Source organism: Pteropus vampyrus, unplaced genomic scaffold (assembly GCF_000151845.1).
Source record: "Pteropus vampyrus isolate Shadow unplaced genomic scaffold, Pvam_2.0 Scaffold126, whole genome shotgun sequence".
Classification (NCBI taxonomy): Eukaryota; Metazoa; Chordata; class Mammalia; order Chiroptera; family Pteropodidae; genus Pteropus; species Pteropus vampyrus.
Genome location: NW_011888907.1, coordinates 4433648 through 4444228, shown reverse-complemented (window position 1 = coordinate 4444228; position 10581 = coordinate 4433648). Strand labels below are relative to the sequence as shown.

The following is a 10581-nucleotide window of genomic DNA, read 5'->3' as shown; positions in this document are numbered from 1 at the left end:
TTTAGCAGTGGTCCTTAGTCCAGTGGGTCCCCGGCAGGGGTCTGTCCTGGGGTCACTCAGCTTCACCCTGCACATACAGGCTGTTCTCTGATGTGCGTTGGGTGGACTTGGGTGGGAGAGACGGGATACCCCGGTTCATTCTGGAAAGCTGCAGGCTGACCCCTCCACTGTCACTCCCACTCCCAGCCCGGGTCCAGGGCAAATGCGGGATGTTGGGAATGGGCCCAGCTCTCACCTGTCCTCCGTCTCCCCCTCCAAGTCCAAGGCTTCATGGCTCCCTGCCAGGTGCCCAGAGTCCAGGGGGGCCAGGTCATAGTTGAAGTTGTAAGCAGAGGCTGGCGTCGGCTGCTCTGGAAAGAAGGGACTTAGTAGGTCAAGGGCGCTGGAGGGGGAGGACTTGAATGGCAGACAGCCCAGGCCAGAGGAGTGGGGGTAGATTAACGGCCCAGAATAACAGACAGAAAGTGAGAGGTCACGAGAGGGGGTAAGGGACACCGAGATCAGAGATGAGGAGATTCAGAAAGGCACAAAATTAGGGTGGGGTGCAGAGAGACTTAGCAAGACTGAGAAGGAGATGCGAAGAGATGCAGATGTCAAGAAACTGAGATTGGGGAAGACAGGAAGCCAAAGGAACAGAGAGATGGAGGCCGGGGGAGAGCTGCAGGGGCCACAAATAGGGGGGAAGCTGAGGAGACGGGAGAGAGACAGAGGGAGCTGGGGTCAGGAGCGGGAGGAGAGACACAGACCCCTTGGGGGAGGGGGAGGAAGTGAGGGACTTTGAGTTGGGAGGGGCGCTGTAGGGAGAAGAAAAAAGTTCAGTGGGAGGAGAGTTGTTTGTGTGTGAGGCGGGAGACACAGGCATGCAGGAACCAGGAGTGTGGGTAGGGAGGCCTTGTTTAACCGCCACAAAAGCAGGGGCTGCTCAGCCAGGCGGTGACCAGAGGGAAGGGCATTGAACAGGAGAGGTGATGCAGGACCCGGTGGACGAGGTGATGGAGAGAAGATAATGTGATGGAGAGAATAAAGTGTGATGGAGAAGATGGGGTGAAGCACCCTGGGGGCGAGGATTGGATCCCCAAGGCCGGGCGCGGGTGGGTCCTCACCGAGGGCGCAGCGGCCAGGGGGCGCGGGCTCCAGCCTCTCGCGCCCGCGGCAGGCGGCCTCCTGCAGAAGACAGGCGCTGGCATACACGACACCGTCGGAGCCGCACACCGGGTCCCCGCCGGCGCCACAGTCGCGAGCGCAGCCACAGCGTGTGACTGTCTCTCCCTCTTCCAGGGCGGCCGCAGGGCCCCGCTCGCCAGGAGACCAGCCTAGCGGAGGAGACGAAGTCGGTAGGGCCCAAGGAACCGCACCCTCCTCCCCGCCCCATCGCTCCCCCGCTCCCCCGCTCCCCCTTCCCCGCCTGTGTCTCTCATCCGGCCTGGGTCGGGAACAGGTCCCTGAGGGTCTGGGAGCACCCCCACCCAAGTGTGGGGACTGGACCGCGGCCGTTCCCCACACTTGGGGGAGGCCCCGAGCCTTGACCTACTGTAATTTCTTTCAAGTATTTCCATAGTACTTACTAAATTTTAAAATCTTTTTAAATTTAAATTTAAAAGCAATCTAAACTCATTTCAGTAAGTTCGGAAAACAAAGAAAAGGGCCTGGGGGTACCCTCAGCCCCTGGCAGCTACTCTGCGATCACGGGGAGGGCCCCGCAGTCTCCACACACTCAGGATTGTGGGGGAGGGGGAGGCAAGGGCTCTCTTCTGAGCCTCCCTCTGCTACCCTGCCCGCCCCCACCCCCGCTAAGACCCGCCCCGCCGTGCCGGACGCACCCTTGACCGAGACCCGTCCTCCTCCGCCAGGCCAGTCCCTTTCCCCGCCCCGTCTCAGCTCCGAGCGTATGGCGCTCCCTGACGCCCGCGGGTGGGGTCGGGGTGGCGGCCGGGGCAGTGGCCCCGCGCACTCACCGGGGCCCTGTGCCGCGGAGCGCTCCACCTCGTTGCACTCGGGACCCGCGCACAGCTCCCGGGCGAGCGGGCTGTGCGCGCTGACGTTGTAGAAGCGTGTGGCTTCAAAGGCTGCAGGAGGAGGGGGACCGGTGACCATGTGACGGGGTGACAGGGTGAAGGGCCGAGCTGGGGTGCGAGAGGGCAGCGCGGGCCTACCAGGCTCATAGTAGTCGTACACGGAGACAGGCAGTGCGGATGTCCTCCCCACGACGTGCTCGCGGAGCGCGCGGAACCCTATGCACGTCAGGCACCGGCTGGGGACCTGCCGGGCGGCAGGCGGCTCAGGCTTGGCCGAAGCCACTAGGCCCGGGGCCTGAGCTCTGGCCTCCATGCTCTGCGGCACCCCAAAGCATGGGCCCAGAACTGGCTGATTTCAGGGTACCCAGGAGGTGTGAAACACAGACACCTGCCCCCATTTCAGTTCCTTGGGTCCTTCCTTCCCCTCTAGGAAAATATCTCAGCTGGGTTTTCAAGGCTCCCACTCCTGCAGCAGGGGCCCTTCCGTGTGTCTGGCATTTAGTACATTCACAGTGTTGTGTAACCATCACCTCTAGTTCCAAAACATTTTCATCACTCCAAAGGAGACCTCGTCCTCATTAGCAGTCACTCCCCCCACCCCCTACCCCATCTGCTGGCAACCACCAATCTGCTTTCTTCCTCAACGGATTTGCCTGTTCTGGACAGTGTATATCAATGAGATCACATATTGTGTGCATTTTCGTATCTGGCCTCTCTCACTCAGCATGTTTTCGAGGTTTAGTGCTTCACTCCTTTTTATGCCTGAATACTATTCCACCCACTCCCAACTTTTCCCACCAAAACCAGCTGGCTGAGGCACACTGCCATCAGCCAGCCATACCAGCTCTGCCTGGATTGACTTTCCCAGGTTTTTCTTTTTTTTTTTCATGGTATGAGTTGGAGGAATCATACTGGGTCATGACAGCTGTGCCCTCACTAATCTGGGTTCTGAGGAGGTCTCTGCCCACCGCCCCCGGCCAGCAGTACCTCATCAAAGTAGAAGAGAACTCTGCGTCCAGCCACCTCATACCTCTTCAGCTCCACGTGCTGGTCAAGGAGCAGCTGGCGAGGAAGCCAGAGAGGTCAGGGTCTGCTGGCTTCTCTGCCCCGAGTGCTTCCTCCCCCTTCCCACCCGATGTCTGTGGGGCCCACACTGGTCAGTGGGAAGCAGGCCCAAGGAAGCTGAGGCCCCAGAAGCTGAGAGTTTTGCCCATTGTCATCAACAAGTCCCCATTGCATGAGTCCAGGGGATGGCCATCAGCTGTCCTCAGGTCCTGCTGGCCCCCCAGCCCAGAAGAAGTCACCTAAGGCTGGTTACTCCCATTCTAAGCACCCGCCTCCCTGCTCTTCCCTGCAGCCTCCTCTGATCCAGATCCAGCCCCAGCCCAGGCCAGGCCTCCCTGTCACCTGTTCCTGCCTCACCTGCACCATGCGACTACCACTCCCCCGGCCCACCTTTTTTCATTTTTTTGACACAATACCCTTCTCTTGCCCCAGAGCCTCTATGCTGGTCACCTGCTTCCCCTGATGCCCAGCCCAGCCTCCCTGATCACCCCCACCCCAGGACAGGCCCCACTATCCTGCTTCGCCCTCCCCACACTGTATACCTCCTCGGGACCAGGCAAGACAGCCTCCCACTTTGTGCACCGCTCCCCACAAAAGGGGACATAAAACTGGTCTGTCTTGAAGGAAGTCTGCTGAAGACCTCCACTGCAAGGATAACAGTCAGGTGGCCCAGTGGGAGACTCACCTGTCTGAGAGCCTCCACCCCACCCCACCCACCGCTCCGCAGGTGGCCGGCTCAAAAACACCAAATTTGCCCAGAAAAGAAAAAAATAACCGACTCATTTTATGAAGGTCTGGGAATTTGCAATCTGGGATGGACTGCGAGCCAGAGAACCCCACCTGGCTCCTGACTGCGGGCGCTGCCTCACCTGCTCCAGGCTCTCCATGTCCACGCGGAAGCCCGACAGCAGGGGCACCTCCAGGACAGCCATGTTGGAGGACCCTGCATGCAGCCACCTTCCAATGAGAGGAGAGCCAGTCCTTGAACTCAAGCCCTGTGGTGGAATTCATGACCCCTCTGCCCCACAACCCCCACACAGCTGACATCCTGCCCTGGGCCTGGCTGGCAGGCCATCTGCACACATGTGGTTTGCTGAGTCATCAGTCAGCCCATTTCACAGCTGAGACACTAAGGCCATAAGGAGAGGGCCTTGCTGCGGGTTCTGGGCCATGTTTTGTCCCTAAGCCCATGCTGTGCCTCCCGCGTGGGAGACTAGGTGACTAGGGAAACCCAGTCATTCTCCAGTGTCATCCCTCAGTGTCCCCATCTGTAACACAGAGTGTGGTAATTGGCCTCTTGGGCTTGCTACATGCCAGGCCCTCCCCTGTGCTGGGTGCTGGAGGAAAGCTGACATTCAGAGAGGAACCTGAAGACTCTGGGGCCCCAGGGAATGGGGTGGCCAAAGCTGGGGGGCAGGCTTCCTGCAGGGTGAGGCCTGAGTGAGCCCATATCTGGATGGCACACAGTGAGTTTTTTTTAACATATATGAGGGAAGAAAAAAGGTGTCCCCAGCAGTCGTGATGGGGCCAGATAGTTGGGGCCAGTCTAGCTGTTTCCTGCTCCCCTGCCCTATTGAATTGACAGCAGACTGAGGGTCAAGGTCGGGGCAGGTGCCTAGAAGGGCTGTGGCTGCTGTGGCAAACACCCACCTTTGGGTCCCCAAACCATCACCATGGCAACAGCCATCTTCATGGGCAGCTGCACACGCCTCCCTGAGGACCCACTGTGGCCCAGACCTGCGGTCACTCTCAAGAAACCAAGTCTGGAGCTGGTTCATCATTCAGGGGCCACAAACAGCCACCCCACTGGCCCGCCTGCCCCACTGTCACTGGGGAGTGCTGCATCCATTCAGAAGGTTCATTTTCTTCACTCATATCAAAAACCATCTGTCATGTCACTAACATTAAGCTTTTTTATTGTGATGTAAATGCCTGACATTAAACTTTTGATTGTGGAGGCATCTATTTCAAAGACATTGGTCTCAAATGAACTTTTGCCAGCTGTATGACATAGCTTCTAGATAAGGAGCCAGGCTGCCCTCAACCATGGAGGTCCCCTTTCAGAAAGCCCTGGGTGACCGATATAACTGACTGCTTGAATGACCCTGATTCTCCCTTCTCACACCCTAATTCCCACTCATGTTAACCCTAGATACCCCAACCTTGGACTCCAATAAAGGCAGAACCCCAGGTGTGTGCTTTTTCTTTCTCTCTTCCCACAACTTCGTTGTGTGGCCCCAGGCATGCTGTGTACCCTCCAGGACCTGTGAGTAATAAACCTTGATTTTTGTTCCCTGATGGCTGTGGCTGAGATGCATCCTACGATCGCAAGAACCTCAAGAGCTGGTGGAGCCTGTCCAGCCTGTCAGAGAAATGTCCGTGGGGCTGGCCGCAAGTGGCTGGGCCCAGGTGAGCGCCCCAAGAATTCACAGCTGCTGTATTTCACTACTGATGATAGACTGGGACCGACACAAAACACCACCCCCTAAGCACAGGGCAGATGGCCTTACCTGGTACACACCTCCAGGGTCACCTGGTAGTCTTGGCGATGCTGGTCAGCAGCTGGGTCATCATCATCCGCCGAGGAGGCTGGGGCTGGGGGCTGGGGCTGCTCAGCCTCAGGCTCCCGGAGGCTCATGAGCAGCTGGAAGGCCGGCTTGGCCACCGGGTCTGGCACGTTATAAGTGACGTCAATCTGGGGGATGTGGGAGGACCGAGGCTTAGGGGCCCTCCAGGTGGAGGAGGGAGAGTCAGAGTAGGGGAAGGTGGGGGACAGCCCACTGATGGTGACAGTGACATCAGTGACAGTTCCAAGAACTATTTTTCTATTTAGCCTAGAAACAGCCGAAGCAGGTATATATCCAACCATTATCCCATTTTTATGCATCTCAAGCCCAGGTCTGTCTACCTCCAGGGCTCTCCCTCCTTTCCACTGTGCTGTCTGAACTCCCATTTCAGAGATGGGAAGGCTGAGGCTGTGAGGGTCTCCAGGCAGACTTGCCCTTTCCCTATTAGCCAGAGCCCATGAGGCCAGTCTGCTCCAGCCCAGAGCTCAGCTAAACCCTAGGACCCAGTGATGAAGGGGCTATGGTGAGGGCCAAGCCTAGGCAGTCAAATAGATCTTCCTGGGGGAATCTCATGCCCAAGGGAACATGTGGTCACCTGCCTTGGGCCCTGCCTTGGGCAGGGTGGGCTGCATATTGGAAGCTGATAGTCTGCCCTGGGGCCTCTCATGCACACGCATCCACCCCACACAGCCTGATCCAATGCTGAGCTTGGAGCCCTGACCGGCCCCTCCCGGGGTCCTAGTTTCCAGATGCCACTGTGTCTGCTCCCCCTGCAGCCTCACCTGCATCAGGCAGCAGCCTTCACCCTTGGCGCTCACAAACAGCCCCGTAGGGAGGCTGGGGATCTGGGGAGAGAAGACGCCGTGATTCCCCCACAGACACACGTGGACAGGCAGGCAGCTGTCCCCCACCCCCAGCCCTGGGAACACACACCGCCGCTGTCTGCAGAACCCTCTGGTTGGCCCTGTGCAGCTCGAAGGTCTCCTGGTAGTCCAGGTTGGTGGAGGCCAGGGAGACGGTGAGGTTGACACCGCCAGCGTAGGACAAGATGGCATACTCTGCCAAGGCCTGCAGAGCTACGCAGGTGTCCTGGGGACAGAAGGGAGGCTGCTCTCAGCCCCAGGACCGGGCTGGCCAGTGGTCCCTCTGTCCCTGTTTTAGGAGATCTGGCCCATGTCAAGGGCACCACGGATTCTCTCTAGAGGCCAGGGACCTATGAGACTGGAATGGAGAGCTGACCCGATGCAGGCACCCTTGGACCTGGGGCCCTACCTAGACAGTGGGTGGGCATCTCCACGGAGGCAGGGCTGGCTCCCTGTCTCAGAGCCAAATACAACTAACTGTCCCTCAGGCCTTCTCTTAGACTTCCTGTCCCCAGGGGCTGCAGACAAGGGGCTTTCCTGGGACTTGAAACACTGGTGGCCCAGAGCCTGGATCATAGTGGCCCCTCCCAGACCCAAGCCACTCCCTCTGGCCCTGCCTGGCTCACCTGAGTGGAAGAGAAGCCCCCAAGTGCGTTCCGCTGCTGGGACAGCCACTTCACCACAGGCAGGGCAGTGGCCACGTCGCCCAGGAGTGTGTAGGTCAGCAGGGCGTAGGCGGTCATTTCTATCTCGGCTGAGGCCACTGCAACGGAAGAGGCAGCTGAGGCCCTTTCAAGGCCAGGACCCAAAACCCAGCTCCCAAAGCAGGCAGCAGGGGAGGGGCAAGCAGTACCTGCCTGAGAGACCCCATCACTGAAGCTCAGGAAGGCATCCTTGTCCCCATCCCGGGAACCCGTCAGGCTCCAGTGGGTGACTCCATCTGTAAGGCCAGGACAGGTCAGAGGCCACACTCCACTCCATGCTCAGCCTGTCATCCCACGGTGGGCATCAGTGCATACGGTCTCAAGAAGAGACCCCAAGACTGGACCCCAGTGGGAGAAGGGTACCAGGAGATGGCTGAGACTGGAAAGGCCCTGGGACTCTGTCTCAGATCTGCAACTGTGTGACAGTCCAGACCCTCCTGCATCCCTGGCAAACATCTCTAATCAATGGCCTCCCTCCTGGCTAAGCTCTGATGTGTCTCCAGGTGTCCCCGCTTAGTGCCCATGAAGTCACTCCCCACTTGCAAAGGCGCCAAGGATTCTGAGCTCATGGGAGCTGTAAAAGGCCCTCAAAGCCAGCTAGAAACCAGCCACCCCCACATCCTGTCCTGAGCATTTAGTCCCGAATAGACACCACCCTCCAGGTGGTTGGTTTCAGAATATTCCTTTTTTTTCCCCCCAACGCTTCAGGTGATGTCTTAATCAGAAAAGCTGGATGGAAACTCAGCCCTAATGCAGCAGCTGGGAATATGGGGGATGGGCAAGGCCAGGGGCTGGTAGGCGGGGACTCAGTTTGGGTGCACTCAGAGAAGTCATAGCTTAGCGACTGGGGCTCTCCGAACACAGTGGGGTCATTTTGTAGTTGAGGATTCTGACACTCTGAAGATGGAAAAGCTTTCTGAAGCTCGCTCAGTGATGGGGGCAAGGTGGAGGCCAGCCAAAGTCCTCCCCTGCCTCCCAGCAGCCTGCAGCGGATGGTTTCCAGGAAGCCTGGAGGAGACTCTGCCGGGAATCCCTGAGCACTGTCCTCTCTGTTGAGAGAGGTCAGTATCCCCTATTTCACAGGGGAAGAAGGTGACATTCTGGCTTAAACCACATCATTAAATGAAGCCACTAGGAGGTGCAATAATAAATAATATAATAAAATAAAGCGAGCAAAAGATGTCTCCTTACTCTATGCATGTGCTCACAAGCTGCTTCCTGGGGCCCACAGTGGGCGGGCCCGGCACTGTGGCTGCTGGGGTGGCAGACGGGGCCACCTACCCTGAGTGATGGCCAGGCTGCGGAGCTTTCGCAGGGCTGCGGGGAACACGGGGCTACGGAGCAGGGTCAGTGCGTAGGCGGTCAGGGCACTGACGTAGGGGTCCGAGACCAGGGCCACGCTGGACTCCAGGAAGTGCTGGGCTCTGGCAATGGCAGCCGCCTCCTCCTGTGGAGTGGGTGGGAGGTGGAGCCCTGGGAACTGCCCTGCCCTGCCCACCACCCACCACCCACCTGCAGATTCCCCGGCATGTCTGGGAGAGCGCTGGACAGCCTGCAGCCCCTCGCTTTGCATCCTTCTGGGGCTCCCATCACCTGCAGCCCCGGTTTTCAAATCCCCATCCCCTTTCTTTTATGTTGGCACCAACTTTTCCCAAAGTCTGAGCATAGCAGATCAACCCAGAGAAGCTCTGGGAAAAACAGGCAGAGCCCCGGCCCCCCACTCCACCCCACTTTATCGCCAAGCTGGCTTCTAAGTCATACTGCTCAGGCACTCCTCGTCCTTCAGGCCTCAGCTCAGCTGTTGCCTCCTTCAGGAAGTCCACCAACCCTGATCATGCTCGGCCCCACCCCAATGTGGAGGACAGAAACACAGTCCACCATGTAGTGATGGGCTAATTCAGGGAAGCTGCCCAATAATAATGGTTACATGGAAAAATGGGTGATTAGAAATATTAATAAGTTTAGCAACTGAGCAATGGTGTTCCTGTGGGCACCGGTGGAGCCAAGGAATTAAGGTGACTCTGCTTTAGGATCGCAGAAAGAAGCTTCTCCCAAAGCTTTCCATCTTTAGATCAGGACACAGTGTGGAACTGCCGCAAAGGTGCGGTGTTGAGATGTGCCACATGCCTTCCAGGTCACGTGCCAGGAATGACAACAGCCGGTGACCCAGACCCTAGGCCTGGCCCACACAAGGCCTGTAGGGGAACCCACACACTTATTCCTCCAGCCAGATCTCCCGGGCCCCTCTGTGCTCACCTCTGAGGCCGTACCCATCTCCAGGAGTGCAGCCACCACGTAGGCTGTCAGTGGGACTGTGCCATGGATGCCGCCCTGGAAGAGGATGCTCAGGCTTCACCTGGAGCCAGAGGGGACGGCCCCCACCACACAGCCCCCAGCAGCACCAGGAGCAGGCGGGGTGGGGCCAAGGCACGGAAGGAGGACCAAGAAGCAGCCGGAGAGGCTGTTAACCTGGATGTCCTTGTTCAGAATCCTGCCCACTGCTGGGAAGGAGCCGTCCGCCCGCTGTTGCCGGATAATCCAGCCCTTGGCGGCCACCAGTTCTCGTGGGTCAATAAAGATGAAGCTGCGCGCCTGCGCGAAGGACTTCAAGACAAAGGCCGTGAGCCTGAAACAGGATCAGGAGGGGACAGGAGGTTGCAGAACAGGTCCCCTGCAGTGTGCCCCCAGAGGGATTGTGGTATGCTCCCTGCATTGCCCCAAGCCTCTGCTTCCTCATCTATAAGATGGGAGGGTCCAGTCTGCCCTCGCAGAGCTGTTGAAAGCACTTGATGGAAGTATGTGAGCACCTAGCTAGCCCGATGATGGAGCAGTTTACCTGTCTGGATCCTCCCAGCCCACCGGTACCCAGGTCTGTTCCTTGCCTGGCACTCACAGCCTTTCTATGATCTGGTCCAGTCCCACCTCCCCCTGCCAGGTGTAGGAGACTTTCCTTTTTGCCCTTCCACAAGCTTCCCCCGAAAGATCCCCAGTCTTGCTGAGAGATCCCAGGTCTTGCTTGGGAACTGGCAGCCAGGTGCCTTGGATGCTTGCACCCCTCTGTGGCCCTAGCCAGCCACGGTTATGGGCATTCCAGTCCCCAGGCCTGCTCATGGCTTTGGAATGGGCACATGAGATGATGCTGAGAGCAGCTGCAGCCATTTGCCACCACAAGGGAAGCAGCCACCCTTTACTCCCTAAGGAGTCCATAGGGAGTAAAGGGAAAAGCCAGGGCCCCTGATGCATTGTGGGGCTGCCAGACCAGCCAGCCCAAAGCCTGCCTGCCCAGCACTGCGGTGTGAACTGACATTCAGAATTGCTTTTCAGACAGTTTTCTGCTGCTTGCTTCAGTTACTCCATCCAAGCCCTG

The 10581-nt window shown here is 58.3% G+C and overlaps 1 protein-coding gene across 1 annotated transcript in view; it reads right to left on the bottom strand.

Moving 5' to 3' along the window:
- Positions 1-231: 231 nt before the first annotated feature.
- CPAMD8 (C3 and PZP like, alpha-2-macroglobulin domain containing 8) overlaps positions 232-10581 on the bottom strand; it is a 64614-nt gene continuing 54264 nt past the window's right edge. The window contains 14 exon segments of the mRNA XM_011366921.1: positions 232-350; positions 1104-1313; positions 1956-2066; positions 2154-2259; positions 3003-3077; positions 3950-4037; positions 5591-5775; positions 6430-6492; positions 6581-6736; positions 7137-7273; positions 7364-7450; positions 8496-8661; positions 9471-9545; positions 9684-9840. Of these exon segments, the coding sequence (XP_011365223.1) occupies positions 232-350; positions 1104-1313; positions 1956-2066; positions 2154-2259; positions 3003-3077; positions 3950-4037; positions 5591-5775; positions 6430-6492; positions 6581-6736; positions 7137-7273; positions 7364-7450; positions 8496-8661; positions 9471-9545; positions 9684-9840 (1735 nt within the window).